The 19,446-nt window shown below is 34.5% G+C and overlaps 1 protein-coding gene across 1 annotated transcript; it reads right to left on the minus strand.

Moving 5' to 3' along the window:
- Window positions 1-12,458: 12,458 nt before the first annotated feature.
- Window positions 12,459-16,740, minus strand: LOC120194981 (serine-rich adhesin for platelets-like). The gene is made up of 4 exons (XM_039197132.1): window positions 16,141-16,740; window positions 15,969-16,058; window positions 13,276-14,034; window positions 12,459-12,884 (listed from the first exon to the last, which is right to left on the minus strand). Exons 1-4 carry the CDS (start codon window positions 16,588-16,590, stop codon window positions 12,756-12,758), a joined length of 1,428 nt encoding a protein of 475 aa, XP_039053063.1. The 5' UTR covers window positions 16,591-16,740; the 3' UTR covers window positions 12,459-12,755.
- Window positions 16,741-19,446: the final 2,706 nt, after the last annotated feature.

The following is a 19,446-nucleotide window of genomic DNA, read 5'->3' on the forward strand; positions in this document are numbered from 1 at the left end:
GGAAAGAATCCAAAAGAGGAGGATTTTGGCGTTTATCCCGAAAAATCATATTTTCTATTTAATATTCCCGACCAGACACCGTTCAGACTATATTTCTCGATCTAACATCCTTTGCATGAAGGTACGCCTCCTGCACCGCGCTTTACGCCACGTGGTCAAAGGCGCGCCCCCGAGGGCGCGCCTTACCAAATGTGTAAAAAATCCGGGTGCTAGTTTTGTAAATATTTTTAAACGGGTGTCAAATACATCATATATTTCTATTATAGTGAAATTTGTGTAAAAATGTCAGCATTTTGAATTTGCAGACACCCCACTGCACGGTTTCAGGTGTTGGGTATTGTCACAAGTTAACGAAGTGGGCAGTGTGTATAGTGGTAAAGTTTATTAGTATTTTAGTGTCATAAGTTTATTTTTTATAATAATAAATTTTTTATAAATTTAAAAATTATAAATTTCATATATTTTGAAAAAAAAATATTTTCTTTTAAAATTAATTGTTTAAAAATATAAAAATATAAAAATAAATTTTTAATTACAATTAAGGGATTAAATGAATTATTATTCATTAATTTTTAGTTTTTAACAATAGTTAATAATGTTTATTCATTTTTAATAAATTTATTTTGATTTTTGTATTAAAATTACACAATAAGTATAATCTAGTATAGGAAAACTTTGAGGGTAAATATTTTGAAATATGAATAATTTTATAAAAGTTTTATAACTAGTATTTCTTTTACAAAATGATGATGATGATAAATATTTTATAATTTTAAAAATTATAAATTTCATATATTTTTGAAAAAAATTATTACCTTTTAAAATTAATTATTTAAAAATATAAAAAAATATTAAAATAAAATTTTAATTACAATTGAGGGATCAAATGAATTATTATTCATTAATTTTTAATTTTTAACAACAGTTAATAATGTTTATTCATTTTTAATAAATATAATCTAGTATATAAAAACTTTGAGGGTAAGTATTTTAAAATATGAATAATTTTATAAAAGTTTTATAACTAGTATTTCTTTTACAAAATGATGATGATGATGATAAATATTTTATAATTTAAAAAATTATAAATTTCATCTATTTTTGAAAAATATAAAAAATATTAAAATAAACTTTAAATTACAATTGAGGGATCAAATGAATTATTATTCAATATTTTTTTTTCAAAATATATGAAATTTATAATGTTTAAAATTATAAAAAAAATTATTATTATAAAAATAAACTCGTGACACTAAAATAATAAACTCAACCACTACATACACTGGCCACTTCATTAAAATCCCAACGAGTTCCCAACCTGGAATCCTGTCGTGTGGGGGTGTTTGCACAATTCAAAATGCTGACGTTTTTACACAAATGTCACCATAATAGAAATTAATGACGTATTTGACACCTGTTTCAAAATATTTATAAAACTAGCATCCGGGTTTTTTACACATTTGATAAAGGTGTTCGATCGGGAAATATAATTTGAACGGTGTCTGACAGGAAAATATATAGGGTTAGGGTGATATTCGGGAGAAACGCAGAGGATTTTGTTAATAAAAAATGTTTGGCTAAGGTAAGCGGTGCAAACTGATCCCTCATATTTCTCAACCATCAATATTAAGTAGGCTACAGGGCCTATTTTCCTAGAGGAATGTTAGCCTCTAGTTGGCCTTAAAAAAATTTCTTGGGATCCATGGGAAGATACAAATTTAAAAAGTTAAATTATACAGTTAACTAATTAGTTATTTAGTCATTTTATTTTTGTCGTTAATCTTTAATTTATGCCTCATTTTATTTTTGTCATCAGTATTTTAATTTAGTGTAAAATATTATTTAACTATTTAATTTGTTCAATTAGATCATTTATCGTTAATATTTGACAAAAATATTAACATGGAAGTTTATCAATCTTTCAATTTACACCTCATTTTATTTTTGCCATCAATCTTTCAATTTAGTGTGAAACATCACTTAACTATTTAATTTATTCAATCAGATCATTTATCGTTAATATTCGATAGAAATATTGACATGACAGTTAAAAGAATTGATATATTTATACATTTAATCCTTTAATATTTATATATTTTCTCAATTTTGTTCTAATTTAAATTTAATTTAATAAATTAATTGTTTATACATTTAAAGTTAAGTTAAAGCTAAAAGTTTAAGAATTAGGATAAAGTTATAACCGTATGTAATAAGGAATCGTTTGTTATTATGTAAATGTTATTAATTATTATGTCATTCTCAATGGAGGAAGAGAAAACGTCATGAGCTCCAGGGCTAGGTTTTCAAACAGGAATGGTGAAGTGGAGAGACATACTCATATCTACACATGCTTCATGGTTTTCGTTAATTATGTTAGCAAAAGGATTCATGTTTCCTCTCTTAAGGAAGCGTTTCAGGCCTATGGTGTTGTTTTGGATGTGTTCATTGCGTATAGGAGTATGAAAAGAAAATATGTTGGATCTACATTTGCATTCGTAAGGTTCAGAAACATATCTGAAGCAATCTTAGCGGTTAGGAGAGCGGATGGTAAGATGATGGATGGTTTCAAGATCAGAGTTTTCCATGACAAAACGACTGAAAGCCAAAGTAAGAAGGTTGATGTGGAAAGAATACTTAAGAAGGTTTGGAAGCCAGCTTTAAGGGACGATAGGTCATTTAAAAAAGTTCTTGGAGGTGCGCAGGAAGAAGGTGGGAAACTGTATGAAAAGACTGATGGTCAGTATGATGGAATTCATAGTGGTTCTGTTATAGTTGTGCATGTAAATGTTGCTGATAACAGTGAAGCAAGTTCTTTATCAGCCCCTGATGTCAGAAGCATGAGTATTCTAATCCCTAAGAAAGAGCTATCGTGGAAGGAAAGAAGTTTGGTTGGCAAATTTAATAACAATTATAATGATAATATTATCCAAACAACATTTAGAGCTGAAGGCTTGGATGTGAAGGCTAGCATTTGGCACGATCTACTGATGATTATCCAATTTAAGAATGAAATCGATCGCCAGGCTTATTGGATAAAAAGGTATGAATGGATTCGTTTATGGTTTGATGAGTTGGAATTGATGGAGGGATATGAAAATAGAGTTAAAATTAAAGTTTGGGTCTCTCTGAAAGATGTTCCTCTTTCTATTTGGAGTGTTAAGCTCTTTAACGATATTAAAAGCTTGTGAGAAAGAGTCGTAATGATTGATAAAGAAACTATTGATCGAGATAGGTTTGATGTTGCAAGAGTGTTGTTGGAAGTTCAGTCCGAATCACTTATCCCAAAGAAAATCTCCATTATCTTTAAAGGGTGTTTATACTCCATTAAAGTTCAAACCGATGTGCACGAAGAGGCTAGAGCCTTTATCGATGAAACCATAGTGGGGGGTAAAGCATGGTGTGCGGATGTCGAAGAATGAATAAACTCTCCAATCTTCGAGGATGAGGTTGTTGTGGGTGTTGGTATCGAGGGAGGTATTAATGAGCAGGAGCAGGATGAGTCGTTTAGTCAGAGGTGTGGCAATGATTATGGCTTTCTGGAAGGTAGATCGATGCATGCAGAAGATATCGTGGATTGCATGGGTGTTTCTGTAGAGGGGATGCATGAATTTCCTATTACTTCATTTAACGGGCCGGTTGAGCAGTCTATTTTAGATGAAAGTGTTGGGCTAATAGTTATTAATAGGGAACCGGATCTAGTTTGGGTGACCCAATCCATCTCCAATACCTCTACGCTTTTAGATGTGCCAATAGAAGAGGTGTCATCTCTCAAAATTATGGATGAGGTACATCCGGCTGATAATCGAGCAATCAGAATTGGGAATTCTCTAAAGAGGACCAAAGACCCACTGATTTTAAGTGCTGATAGCTTACCAAAGTCAAGTATGATGGGGGCGAGTAGGGTCAGCCTTAAAGTATCGACGCGATTCAAGAATGGGAAGAGGAAAAAACATGGAATTAATGGTCGGGATGGAAGGCAGAATGTTAGCAACAGTTGGAATCAAAATGAAGCCATAGGCGGGGAGCTTTCTGATGGCAATAAGAATGAAGCCATTGAAGTTGAGAAGACTCTAACTGTTGCTGAAGCTTTGGGGGTAGAGTTTTCAGGGCTGAGAAGGGATGCACTACAAAGGTTGGAAAATATTGTGTAAACGAGTTAGTGTTGGGTCTGAATTTTTTTACTGTGTGTGTTTGTTTAGGTGGTGTCTCAATTTTATGGAACCTAGATTATCAGTTTTATTTTGGAATGTCCTAGGGTTAGGAAACCCGAAAATATTAGACATGTTCATAGGGTAATTGAATCGAGTAAGGTCAATATTGTTATGCTTCAGGAGTCTAAGGTTAATGAAATGAGTGGGTATCTCCTAAGAAGATTAAAAGAGAAATTTGATAAGGAAATAGATTTCGCGTATGCTGAAGGGGCGTCGGGTGATCTGATCTCATTGTGGGATAAAAAAAATTTAATGTTAGTTGTATAGCAGTACATAGAAGAATGATTGCTCTAATGCTCTTAAAGGCATAATAGTTAGTAATAACATGGTGTTAGGGATTATCAACGTGTATGAACCGAATGTGCAAGGAGATAGAAGAGAGTTTTTCGAGCAGTTGAGTTCTATTATTTCTAATTGGAACGTTCCAGTGATAGTGGGGGGGGATTTTAATATTGTTAGGGTGGCGTCCGAAAGAATAGGGAGTCAGGATTAATTACCCGCGTCGAGAACTTTTGAAGAGTTTATAAATGCTTCTGAGCTGGTTGAGGTGCCTAATCAGGGTGGTTTGTTTACATGGTCTATGGGTGGTGGTAATGTGGTAGTAAGCAGGCTTGATAGATTTTTGGTTTCAACATAAATTTTCAGTATGTGTCCCCAATTGATACAATGTTCACTGTATAGGGGCTCATCTGATCACAAACCAATTGTGTTGAAAGAGAAGAGGTCAAGGAAGATTATAAGACTTTTCAAATGGTTTATTTATTGGGCGGATGACCTATTTTGGCGTAGAGGATCAGAGAAATATGTGCAGATAATAAAGATGAAGGTCTTGAAAAAAATTCTTTTGCTGATAAAGAATGCGTCCAAAGATAGAGATAGAGAAGTTAGAGACTTGAATCCCGATTCTGCAAAGGAGATTGCAAATAAGATTAATTAACTAGAAGAAAGATGGTTATCGGATCCGGGCAATATGAACTTACAGTTGGAGATTACATCGTTGAAGGCAAGACTATAGGCTGTTGAGAGAAATAATGAACGCGAATGGCTACAAAAATCTAGACTGGGGTGGTTTAAAGAGGGCGATAAAATTTCAAAAAAATTCTATCTCTCAGCCGCTTCAAAGTGTCAGAAAAATCAAATTACTAAGTTGAAGTTTCAGAATTTGATTTATAAGAATCGATTGGGTATTCAACAAGCTTTTATTAAATATTTTAGTGTTGGATATAACGAGGTGAAAACAATTCTGTTGAAGAGATTCGATATCCCCCTCAAAAGAAAAATGCTGCCACCAGAAGGATCATCGAGAGCCCTCATCGAGAGCCCTCAAAAGTCGTCCGATGGATCAAGAGCGCCATGACCGGACGGTTTCAATTTGGATTTCTTTAAGAGATTTTGGAAGCATATCAAAGGCGAAGTTATGAAGTTTATAGAGGATTTTTACTGGGCAGAGTAAAAGACTGCTATTTTAATAAATCCTTCATTGCGCTTATTCCGAAGAAAGCAGAGGCTATTTACCCTAACGATTCCATACCAATTTCTTTGGTTGAAAGCATGTACAGCATGATAAATTACACATCATTGTCTGATTTGAGAGATATTATTAAGGGATGGAGCTCTCATTTGGCTAAATTCTTGGATGTGATTAATTATTGGACTTATTCTGGAAACAAGAAGCCAAAGAAGCTCAATATTACAGTTATCAGAGACGAGACCGCGCCACAACAAACGCAAGAAGCCAGAGGGGATTGTGGTCCTCTCGTATGCATGTGCTTGGAGCGTTTGACGACAGGAAGTACACAGTTTCTACCTCCCACCGATAGAGATAGAGGTGCAGTAGGCTTGTGGTTTCGGCATTTTATGGCTAGAACGATATATGCGAGACGATGCCTACCTGCATCCGCATTATGAAAGTGTCCATAAACAATTGGTAAGTCAAATGCAAGTGTTGTTAAGTACCTAGAATTCAATATAATTTGTTGTTTGTTGTTTTAGATGTGTAGAAAGTGTTGTTTGAGCAAATGTTTGGTTTCTGCAGGTTAATCCTGAAGTGAGCTGCGTGAAATTGATGTGCATAAACAACTATCTGGGGTACACTTTTTTTGATTGTAATTGATTCTTAAAAGTCTGACTTGTTTAATTGATGAGAAAAATAATATAATAAGAGTTGATTTGTTTAATTGATGTGTAAATAATTCTTATTTGTTTAATTGATGTGTAAATAATTCTTATTTGTGCTTGTTTAATTGATTAAAAGTTGATTATTGATGTGTAAATAATTCTTATTTGTGCTTGTTTAATTGATTGAAATGTAAAAGTTGATTTGTTGATTTCAATCTGCATCATATTCGCGTTGCGATAGTCTAATACACTTTGCGATTTTCTCGTTGCGATAGTCAAATTCCCGTTGCGATAATCAAATTCGCGTTGCGATTATCTCGTTGCGATAGTCAAATTCACGTTGCGATAGTTAAATTTGCGTTGCGATAGTCATTTTCGCGTTGCGATAGTCATTTTCGCATTGCGATTATCCCATTGCGATAGTCAAATTTGCGTTGTGATAGTCATTTTCGCATTGCGATTATCCCGTTGCGATATTCAAATTCACATTGCGATAGTCATATTCGCGTTGCGATAGTCATATTCACGTTGCGATAGTCAAATGAATGTGTAATAAGTGATAACAACTGAACAAATCATAGCAATGTTCAAACTCAAGTTACTAATATACATGGGCCTAACTGAAAATGTTAAAAGTTTACACATAAAATACACATAATACAACATTTGCATTTAAAAATCACCTAAGTTAATAGTCCCAAAAGGTAAAGCCGGTTGTGATTGGGATTTTGATTTTGATTGCGATTTTGATTGCCTTTTGCTTGACACCATATGAGCTTTGGATTTTGATGATGATCCATATTTTGGTAGAGGAAAAGATGATTGTGATGGCACTGGTGATCCACATGTCAACCTTGTATGACCACTTTCCTTGCACCGACTACATGTCGATCTCTTCTTCTCTTCACCCTTAGACGGTATACGATCGTGACTTTTTGGTCGGCCAGGGTAGCCTTCTGTCCATGGCTGGTGGCAAAACTGTTTGTAAGTTATATGGTATGTCCCACTCAGAAGGATGTGGAATAGGGTAGATAATCTCGGCATAAGTCTGTCGATATACTTCTATAGTGTAGCAATCCATAGCATATGCGCTTGAATCATCTTGGTTTAGATGAAGAGCAACTTTTATAACATGGCAACACGGATAACCAGATGTTTGCCATTTCATACAACTACACGTCTTTGCATTTAGATCGACAAACCCATTTAAGTTATTATCCAGTACTTCAAACAAAGTGTTTGAACATGGTTCAACTCTCCATGACGTTGACTTCACAACACGTTTTGTTATCTTTTTTTCAGTCCATGGTGTAACACGATGTTCCAATGTTCCTGTAAATTTAAATAAATAATACTTAGTAAATTATATGATAAGTTACGAATTTAAAGAAATAATACATGCATGGTTTCTTTTCTTGTAGTATCATTGTTGAATAGAGGCTCGAAAAAACTCCATTAACATAGTAATGGGTAATTTTCGAGAATGACGACTTAGAGCGTTGATTGATTCTGCACTATTAGATGTCATGAAACCATATCTTGCTCCAAGTTAATGTACTCTTGACCATCTTTCAAACCCGACATCTTCTAGTGTTTGAGCACACTGAGGTAAAACACGTCTTAAACAATTTATATGCTTATTAAAATCCACTTCCCGATAAGCTTTTACAGCCTTCTAGTATGTCCATTTGTGATTTTTTATACCAGCAACCTTGATTTTATATTTCTATACAAATGAACACCATAAAGTCCATGAAAAGCATCTGGGAAACACCTTCTAACAGCGTTGTCAATTGAGTTTGCCCTATCGGATATGATTGTCAGATTGCTAATAGGACCTATGCAATCCCTAAGATGCCCCATAAACCATGTCCATGAATCAGATGTTTCAGATTTGCCAACCCCGTAACCTATTGGCAATATCCCATTATTAGCATCCATGACTACTACTAATAAGTTTACTCCAAGGTATCGACCTTTCAAATGTGCTCCATCAACTATAATAACTGGGCGCATGCAAGTAATAAAAGAACGAATCTACAAAATAATATACACAAAAAATATAATCATTTAAATGTGAAATGCATGTAACTAACAAAAATGAGTCAACAAAATTATATTGATTTACTAACCGCAGCACCAATGGAGATAAACAGCAACTCAAAGCGTCCATCTCTATCTGTTTTGATATTAGTTACCGACCTAGGATTTTTCAGCTTTAAATTGTGACAATAAGCCGGCAGTTGGGCAAACGATGCTTCTGGCGACCCCCTCAACAATTCCAAGGCATAACATTTGGCTCTCCAAGCTTGAGAATATGAGATACTAATCTTGAACCGAGCATTCATGTCAGTCATAATTTCATGTCCCCGATATACCCTGCCATTCAAAAACATTAACTCAGCCAGAAAACCACCCAACACCTTTTTGTTTGCCTGTCTATGGTGAGGAAAAACTTGGGTTCTTGAACATGTATGTTTATCAATAAAAGTCCTAACTTGAAACATTTCGCAATCTTTTATCCTCTTTGCAATCATACGCCACGTACAGTTTTTGTCAATCATACACCTTGTTTCGAAACGATCTTTTCTTGATTTGTTAACTTTTAGTTGATAGTCATCTTCCACACATTTTGTATACAAAGCTATCTTCAAGTCTTCCTTTGTATCAAAACAATCATTTTTCTTGATACGAATAATTTTTGTGTAAGAATCAACTGCTATCTTTACCAACTCTTCTTCCGGTATCTGAAGTAATTTTGGCATATTCCAGTTATACTCCCGTGGCATTTTCTTCGGGGATTTCTTCTTCTTCTTTTTCTTCTTTAGGGTTATATGAATTACAGAATGGATGTTCAATATGTTCATTCATAGTCGTAACTTCTCCTCATTATCATCAACAACATCTTCCTCGGCAGTGGCTGTTTCATCATCAAAATTCAGGTATTGACCAATATCAAAATCATTACACGCAGGGTCTGTTTGTTCTTCTGAAACATCATCAAAATCCGAGTATTGACCAAGATCAAAGTCCGGGTATTGACCAAGATCAAATTTTGAATACCGACTAGTACTCACAATTTTTTCTGTTGGCTCATCATCGTCTAACTGGTTAATACGAAAATCAAAATTTGGTGCTGAAAGTTGATTGGGATTTGGATTAGGGAAAGGTTGTGGGTTTTGAGATTGTGTTTGGTATTGGAAATGTGGTGAAACAAAATTTGCTTGGTGATGAAATTGTGGTAGAACCATTAAATTTTAAGCACCATAAACTGGGGTTGAAAAACTTAGTTGATTACTACCCGCTACTGACTCAACTTCACTACTTCTAGGTTCAACAACATACAATGTAACATCATCTTGCGAAACACTAATGTAAGCAATGAATCGTTCAACATCTTCATTGTCGGTTAACAAATAAACTTTACCTTTTCTCTGATAAGATAGCCTAAATCCACTTAAGGGCTCTAAATTCAATTTATTTGCAACACGTAACATTAGAGTTTCATAAGTTAACTTTTTTAATGACAGTTTTAGTTGAAGATTCATGGGTAAAGGCATATATTGTAAAACACCATGAACATTCTCCCATGACCCTCCAAAACACAAATCTATCCAAACATGATCAACATTAGATGATTTCATTATTGTAAATTAATTTACTAAACAAACGAGCTGCGAAACTAAAACCTGTTGCCGGATGGGGAAGGATGTCGTTGGATATAGGAACGGATGTCGCCGGAGAGAGTGATAGATGGAGATGGAATGAGTTGCGATTTAGGGATTTAGGTTATGAGTTGATGCTGTTGCGTAGTAGTTATATACTCATTTGTGTTGCGAAACTAAAACCTGTTGCGAATTTGAAATTCAGTGATGCGTTAGTCAGAATCGCGTTGCGATAGTCAGAATCGCGTTGCGATCACGTATTATCGCGTTGCGATAGTCAGAATATCGTTGCGATAGTCAGAATCACGTTGCGATCACGTATTATCGCGTTGCGATAGTCAGAATCACATTGCGATCACGTGTTATCGCGTTGCGATTTACATATTCGCATTGTGATTTACATATTCGCATTGCGATTATCTAAAATCGCAACGCGGATTTCGAAAATCACAATGCGATGGTCAAAATCGAGTTGCGAATTTGGAAACTGAATTGCGATAATGGAGATCGCGTTGCGATTTAGAGATCGCATTGCGATTTTGTTGGTCATTTTGACAAATCGTAAAAAAGTTGATTAAAATCGTATATTATAAGGAATTTTCGGTCACTGAGGTTATTTTCTCTAATCAAAATTAAAGAGGGTTCGTGTATTCGAATTCAATGCTTATTCTCAACCTTTTGTCGTCGTCCATGGAGTCGTCTTCATCATCGACTAACTTGAATTTTCCGTCTTATTGGAATTATCTCAATTTTTCCTATTTCGTCCGGTTCTCGCTGTGCTTTTCGTTTTCTCCTTCATTATTCTCTGTAATTTTATTTTTCTCTCAAAAACTTTCGCGACTCTTTCTTGTCGTGATTTAAGGGTTCCGTTGGTTCTGGTTCACGTCCCATTGCTTAAACCAAAGCCTCCGATTTATAACAGCATCAACGCTCATAATTCCACTTCTCAAAAGGTATTTTATTTATTTTTAATTTGTTGCAGCATGTTGTGTTAGCATGAAAGAGAGATTGAAATGTTTAGTTTTGGATTGATTATCTGATCGTTAATTAAGCATTAAGGGAAGCAAAAAATTGATTAGAGGATGCCAATTAAGGTGAAGTTAATGTGATGAATTGCACCATCGCATGAGGGCTCGTCGAGCAAGTAGAATCATTTACAAGATTTATAGCCTCAAGACAATCCGATTGAATCAAGAGCAGCTCAAAACCATAGTTCCAAACGAATTCCAAGCCAAGGAAGATCGCCCATAATTCAGCTTGGAGGGGGGTTGTAATCCCAACCGATTTATGAAATCCAACGAATCCAGTTACCTTCACAGTCTCGAATGACTCCACCAACCGAACCAATCTGAGTGGCGCTGGGAACGGAACCGTCAACATTTAGGAAGAACCAGCCTGCTGGGGGTTTTTGCCATTGAACCAAGGTTTCCTGTCGATCACACCTCGGAGTTGGGCTCGATAGGCCGCCATAGAAAAAAGTAGCCCATGCAATACTTTTAGGATCAAATGGTGGGGACGCCAATAGTCCTTGAAGACGATATCGTTCCGTTGCTCCCAAATTTGCCAAGCAAGAGAGGAGAAAAGGATACCCCAAGGAACACCGAAGCCTGGAACAATGTTGGTGTCTGCTACATTTTGGATTAGCCACTGCTCAACATTAATCGAGAAAAAAGTAGTCGCGTGATGATGAGGAACCACGTTATTCCAAAGGGAGCGAGCATGAGGAAGCACATGGATCACGGATTCGACAGGAGCAGTGCAAATCTTGCAAGATGGATCATTATTGATATGAGAGAACCCATCAATTATATTAATTTTTTGTTGTTGGCTTATGAGTGCAAAATTGCTTGTGCTTTGTATATATATGCATGCCAGAAAATTTTCAAACTTACAATTAATCACTGTGAAATTGGATTATTATAACTTCGGAATGATTAGATATGTAAACAAATCAATCTACAAACCAAGTTCACGTTGAAAGAGGAATCATTTCTTATTTGAACTCGATTTTTAAATTTAAAGTTTGAAACTTAACTATTACTTAAGTTTCATTTTTAAAACTCCAAACGTGCAAACTTGTTATTACAAAGTTATTGTGATTCACTTGCTCAACTTTAAACTTGATTGTTTATGATTAATTTCAAATTCAGATTTTCCAAATCTAAATAAAAGAAATAAATCCAAGTTTGCTATTGCCACATTTCTGTTGTGCAGACTGAAGGTGATTTGGGGTCTAAACAAACATGTCTTGAACGGAAAACTGAAATACCATAAGCCTACCCGAAGCAACGGTCGATGCTTATTATGTCTGTTGAGAAGATCAATGCAGCCAATGCTTCACTCGCCATATACTAGGAACTAGTTGCCAAAAACACACTGATATATAACTCGAACATCTGCTAAATGAAAACGAAAAGATAATCATGGAAAATGGACGTGCAAGATGAACCACACTAAAAATGGAACCATTGATTTGATTTTTTTTCTTTCCGTAAAATTGACCATGAGCACCAACAAGCTATTTCCTGCGAAATCGAACCCTCTTGAAAGAAAGGAAAGGACGAAATATCCTACTAAACAAATCTTGGAAAGAATTAACAGAACCCTACCCCTTCCATGCCAAACGTATCAACTTTCTTTCCAACATAAAGCATCAAAAGAGAGAAAATATGAGAGATAAAAAGGGGGGAGGAGAACCCTAATCATCTGCCATTAATATTTTGAAACTTCCTTGAATTTCAATATGCAAGGACAGAAGAAATCAAGCTTCAGATCTGGAGTCAGATGAGATTGATTCAGAAAAAACTCCGTTCGACTTGGTTGCAAAACATTCAGCCAGCTTTGGCAGCGTGCCATTGCACAGTTTCATAGACGGCCTCAGTTTCATGTACTGCAAAAACAAAATTAATAGACAAAATAAGCAAATGACAGGAAAAATTTCATAACTTATGATTTTATATCTTTGTAACATCCCCTGCCTTAAAATGACGAGAAAGATACTGACTAGCCATTGAATCATATTGCAGATAAAAAGCATTACAAATAACAAACCATCATAAACTATCCAGTGGCTAGAAAGAAAAACATATTGCGTTATGTTTGCCATCCAATAGATAGATCATTACGAGCACCAAATATTTTTTTTTGGTATATATGCTTCAAGGTTCACTAGGAACATTAATACTAGGAAACAAATCAGAGTAACTTCCATTTAAAAAATTATCGAATAAAATCGTTATACAAGGGAAGGTACAACAAAAATGAAGAAAGATGTATAATACCTCCTGGTAAAAAGCATTGATCTCCTCCTCTGTAAGACCTTCATCCTCGGCAGAATTTTCTTCCCAGCCAAGAGATCGAAGGAAAGCAGCCTCTTCTTCATCTGGATAAACCATAAAATCCTTTTCGTCATCATTAGAAAATCTTGGAGGCTCTTGACAGACATCACCATTGCTAGTTGATGTAATAGCATGCTCATTAGCATGAGCTGTCACAGAAGCACCAACTACTTCCTTTGTAACTTCAGATTTCTCGGTGGGAGAAGATGAAATATGAGGGTCTGAAACTGAGAGACCAGCAGAAGTGTTTGACGAGGTCTTCTTCTTCAGGAGATTAAAAAAATCATTTCGGCTCTTGGTTTGAGCCAAAGAAGGCCTCTTTTCCACAGTGAACCCAGCTATTGGATTCAAGGCAGCTGCCTTGAGCTCCCCAGTAGAAAGTTTCGAGTTGTTTGAGTTTCTGGCAGAATCCAATGAAACATGAGCAATGACATGTTGGCTAGTAATAACTCTGCTGTTTGCAATTGTTGCTGGGCTGGCAGTATCTTTTTGAGCAGATGATGAGACCCCATTCTCCCATCCTGGTTTGAGAACCAAAAGCTTACCAGATGCCTTTGGCATATCAGACTTGACGTGTCCACTATGAGATTGATTACCATTATGAATAAAAGAAGGATGCTGCAGCCCACTCTTCAAAGCAATATTCACCTCACTTGTTCTCAATGCTGGTTTGGCTTTTGATTTATCCACTGAATTGAGAACCTGATCAGAAATTAGGTAATTATTACCTTACACTTTTAAATGTCTATTACCTGGAATTTTTAACTATTAATAAGATGTTATTTTATCCATGCAGTGGCTAGGTAATGAAAAAAAAATAGAGCACTTCAAGAACACTTCATGAGCTGACAGCATACTAGCTTACTTCAGTTAATCTTAACATTTAAAATTTCAGTGAAAATATACAAAATCAGCACAAGTCTATATCAGAAAAATCAGATGATAAAGAGAAATCCTTATGGACTTCCAACCAAAATCCAGCATAAAGAAAACCAGTTTTGGAAAAGACACGGGTTGCATAGGTGATGGATGAATAGGTAGTCAAGCATACCTTTTTTTTTCTCTTTAAATTCTAATAGTGACTAGGCTCCTTGGAAAGTTACACTGAAAAGAGTTATAGAGAATTGACCGTATTTAATTGATGATACTAATTAAACAAATTGTATCAGACTTAATTATGTTCTCTTCAAAATCTAATTCTTTTTCTTCCATTGTGATTGGAGAAAATGATCAAGACCAACAATCTCAGCGTACTCTTGAAACACAAATAATGTAAATCCATATCAACTCTAAATAAAAATTTGCTGCAACTTAAGGCAGCATCATATATCTGGCAACATATTCTCATGCAACTGTTGTTTTAAGAACATTCAGAGAATTATGGAACTTCTGTCAAATCAACTAATAATCTGAATCAGATAAAACAATAATATATCTGGATAGTATACTGTACACTTCAAAGAAAAAAGTGGTAAGTTGAAAACTACAAAAAAAACATAAGAGATGAATGGCCGAGAATAAAAAAATGCAAAGGGGAGGGAAGGAAGGAACAAGCAAGGGAGAAGGGGGTATGATGGACATGAAAAGGAAGTGCCATTTTTTCCAATATTCTCATCAACATTATATAGTCCATTGAATTTTGGTTTGTTTTAACCAGTGGAAAGAACAATAACCGATAGGGAAAAAGAGCAGCAGGTTGCAATAAATGAGATTATGTGATTCTGATGTAGGAGGACAGGGGATCAAGACAACTTTGCAGGCTACAATTTAGAGTAAAATGTCTTTCAAGTCACAAAGTAGTGAAGGATTTGGAAGAAGGTTTGAATTAATATTCAGTTTGATAAGAAAACTACAGATCTACAGACATGTTTGGGTGCAACTAACAGCAGTCAATGGCATAAATAATTCCAATGATTTAAGTGCAAACATGAGGGATTGCTGATGATAAGGGTTACAAGAATGTATAAACAGAACTATCAAACGTAAGTTAATATTCAGGTTTAAAAGCAGCTAAAATCTAAAGACCAAAAAAAATCTAGCTTGACACATTCAGGTCTTCTATGGCTGCAGAATGACATTAAATGTAGAACATAAATTCAGGTTCTCATAAATTTAATGTTTCTATTGGTGTATCGAACTCATAGAGGAAGACTAGCATTCAAGTTCCAAGAGAAATAAAAACTAGGAAACAATAACAAAATCGTGTATTTAAAGGATAAAAATCCGAAAGAAACAAGGCATAAGCGATTGCAAATAAGAAACAACAAAAAATGGTCATCATAAAGCATCCCAAACAAAAAATAGTATATTATTTTAACCAAGCCATTGTAAATGTGAATTAATATGATCAACAAAAAGAACAAACATCTTTTTTGTTTGATCAAAATTTTGGTGATACTGGATATAGTCCAGCACAGAAGAATCAACATATAGCTTTCACGTAACATATAAAACCTAAATGCAGATAGACAGGTATTAGATATAAAGAAATATGCGGTATACAATGTCTAATTGATATAAATTATGTAAAAGGCAGAAGGAATAGGGAAGGGAACCAATATTGTTTAATAGGAGTAAAACTACAAATCAAATAGGGCAAGCAAACTATATTTTTCTGAAATCGAAGGCAAGCTTACCGAACCCTTAGGCATTGAAGGTGTCACTGGTATTAGTTGCCTTGATTGCTTAATGGCCAGCTCCTTACGCCTTTGAGTATTGATGGATAGCTGTACCAAATACAATAGTCTAGTTAATCACAGATATAAGTTTTAACTTATACATGCCATAAGAACTGTCTGAGCCAGTTACCTGGGGAGCAGTACATGCTCGTGAAGGAGCTTGAACTAGAGCCACTGCCATATTAAGACCAGATGTGACACTTGGAGCCCCAGAAACTGAGGTGGAAACAGTTAGGGGGGCAGACAAGGAACCTGTGCTACTACTTCCAACCACACTAGGTGATTCTGCCAGAGCTGAGGTCCATCCTTCCCCGTCAATCAAAGTTGAATTGCCAACAGATAAACACTGAGAAACTGAGCTCAAACCAGGAGATGGAACTCTAGCTGCCTCAGGCACCGACTGCCTCTCTTCAGTTCCAAGTGACAGAAAATCTTTCTGAAGGGCAGCCTTGTGGATGCTACTCCCAATAGCATCCCCAGAAACCAGACCATGGTCATTGTTATTGCTACTATTGCTACTGTCTCTTGAGTCCACTGCAGTCCTTTGAGGTAAAGGCTCGGCGTGTTTCCTAGAGACCATAGAATTAGACCGCCGAAATGTATTTATTTCCACCCTAGATGTCGAAAAACCTCCTAATTTCTCAACCCTACTGGTAAAAATACTTTCTAAAGGGTCTGAAGAATTGAAGTCCCAACGATCACCAAAGCTTAGCCTCTCCTTTTCCCTTTCTCGACCCTTATCTCAATGACTCCTACTAAAGCTACCATAAGCATGCCTTGAAGAACCATTACTAGAACTCCTCCCTGAATTCAACGAAGATGCCTGATCTAAAAATGCTAAACAAGGGGAATCAAAATCACTAATACTCCTATAGTTTCTACTTCTCCCATGATGCAAAGGTGAAGAAACATCTAACATAACAACAAGAATGCAGTCATTATATGTTTCCAAAAACAAATACAAAAGTTAATACAGTGACAACTACTCAGTATCAATGCAATGAAAAAGAGACAGGGCATCATATTACTAAATTGTTGTTGCAGTCAACGTGTCATAACGTCGACATGATTTACTTCTTAAAAATAGCAATGATTTTATATTGCGGATGCTGTATCGGTGACCTTGAAAAAGGTTAAGATGCGGCCGCCACACTGCGTTAATTTAATACTATGCAGGGCATAAAAATGGAAATAAACAGTATATAGAAGATACATGTTCAAAAGTATCATTGTAGTAAAGTATAAATGGAAGGATTAACGCAATGTGTTTACAAGGGTACCTAAATGAGAAGAAGAGGAAGCAAATAGGTGGGCTGAATTGCCACCCCCACTAACAGTGCCAGCACTTCTCAACCATTCTGGAACTAATTCTGGTTCACTTTTTTTCATAATGGACACTGAACATGACCGACTGGGGGGCAACCCTTCTTCAACCTTCGCCGAACTTTAACCACCAAATTAGTTTTTATTCATAGACAAATGAACTCTTGACCCTGCCCCCAGTCACTTAACTAAACCAAGGCTTTAATGGGTTATTCAGCAAATTGAGAAGCAGGAATTGTTTGATCAAAGGGAACAGAATCTTAACACAAGTGTGAATCCATTGCAACGAAAACAAAAGCAATGGAAATAATGAGGTTGTATTTTAATCAAATCTCTTCTTAGATCCACCATCTTTGAATAAAAGATGGACTCGAAGATTGCTGTTTTTCCGGTCTCAAATGACCCTCATATTTCCCAATAGGCGACAAAAAAAGAAAAGAAAAAAATAATTAAACACTCATAAACCAGTTAAATAACAGTTAACTTTGAGTAAGATTAAGAACCCTAGATTAAATTTCAATTATAGGTTTCCAAAAGGACACGGAAGAAAATTTCCCCAAGTTCTCTAGACAAAATGATAAGATGGCTGATTAAAGAAAAGGGAGAGTCCTAACTGCCAACACTAGCCCTGCTACGATTCTGGCGATTGCCTAATTTAAGTAACCGTTTTTTAAAGAACCGTCACCCCAATCCAGATAATGCGTTAATTTTTCCGGGAAGATATGTAAAATAATGAGAAATAAAATGAGAGAGTTTCAGTAGGACTGAAAGTGAAGCAAGCGAGCGAGCGAAGAAATTGACAATGGATTAGCAAAAATGCCAGATTTTTTTTCTTTTATGGAATGGCCCAAAAAAATTAGGGTTTTGTTTCTTCAGTTTGTTTCATAGATGGTAGCGTAAATTTTCTCTGTTTGTTTTCGGTTGTTCTGATAAAAAAAGACCCAATATATTAATATCTCATTTTAATACTATTGATTATAATTATTTCTTTTACTATATTCGGATAGTTAAAAAGTTTGAATAATAAAAGTAGTTTAGAAAAAAAATTAATTTTTTTTATTAGTGTGTTGTTTATCTCTTTTCTTTTTATTTTTATTGATCGACGGTTATATCAATTTTAATGTTATTTATCGATTATTAATATTATTTTTTTTATTCTCTATATGATATCTTTATTTTTTTGTTTTTTTTATTTTTAATAAGTCTACATGTGTTACACGTTTTCAGATGCCTTTATGATACATTTTATAATGATTTTTGGCATATTTTTTGATTTTTTAACCGTTTTTTCATTTATATTTTTTTAAGTGTTGATTTGATATCAATACGACAGATCAAGATGGTGTTTATCTGATATATTGTTGATATTTCTTGCTTTTGACCCTCATATTAGATTTGGATATCCGATTTGCGTTCGTAGATAGCTTATTACGTCGCTTGAGTCTGATTTACAGTTTTTCAGCGGCATTTCAATAGATTGATCCTCTTTTGTGGTTCGTTTGCCGATGCAATCAGATTTATTTGTATCTATCTTTGATCGAGTTTCTTGGTTTTATTTAATCTTTCCTTGTATGGTCCTTATGAATTATGTGTTTAATTTACGAATGTGATTGTAAAATTTTATTATAATTTGAGATATTTCTTATATTGAATAAAATTAGTTACTTATGTCAAAAAAAATCTTGAGTCTACGAATGTTTATTGTTAAATGACTGAGAACTTTTTAAAAAAATATTATTTTATAATCATACTATAATTGAAAAAAAAACCCTTTTATATTAAACTTGTAAAAAATATCAAATAAATATTAAACTTTCAATTTTATTATAAAATAGACCCTATATTATTATTTAATTAATTGAAATATTGAAACATATTAACTTAATAAATAATATATAATTTAATCTTTTAATTATAATTAATTAATATTTTGAATAATAACTTTTTAAAAAATTTATAATTTTTTAAAAAAATATAAAGATATTTTTAAAATTATATTATTATAATTTTAAAAATATAAAATATTTAATTTATTTTTAAAAATATAAAATTCATAATTTTTTTAAATTATTGTACGTTCACATTTAATAAAAAAGAATAATGTGATTTCTAA

This window comes from Hibiscus syriacus, unplaced genomic scaffold (assembly GCF_006381635.1).
Source record: "Hibiscus syriacus cultivar Baekdansim isolate YM2019G1 unplaced genomic scaffold, ASM638163v2 tig00117005_pilon, whole genome shotgun sequence".
In the NCBI taxonomy this organism is placed as follows: Eukaryota; Viridiplantae; Streptophyta; class Magnoliopsida; order Malvales; family Malvaceae; genus Hibiscus; species Hibiscus syriacus.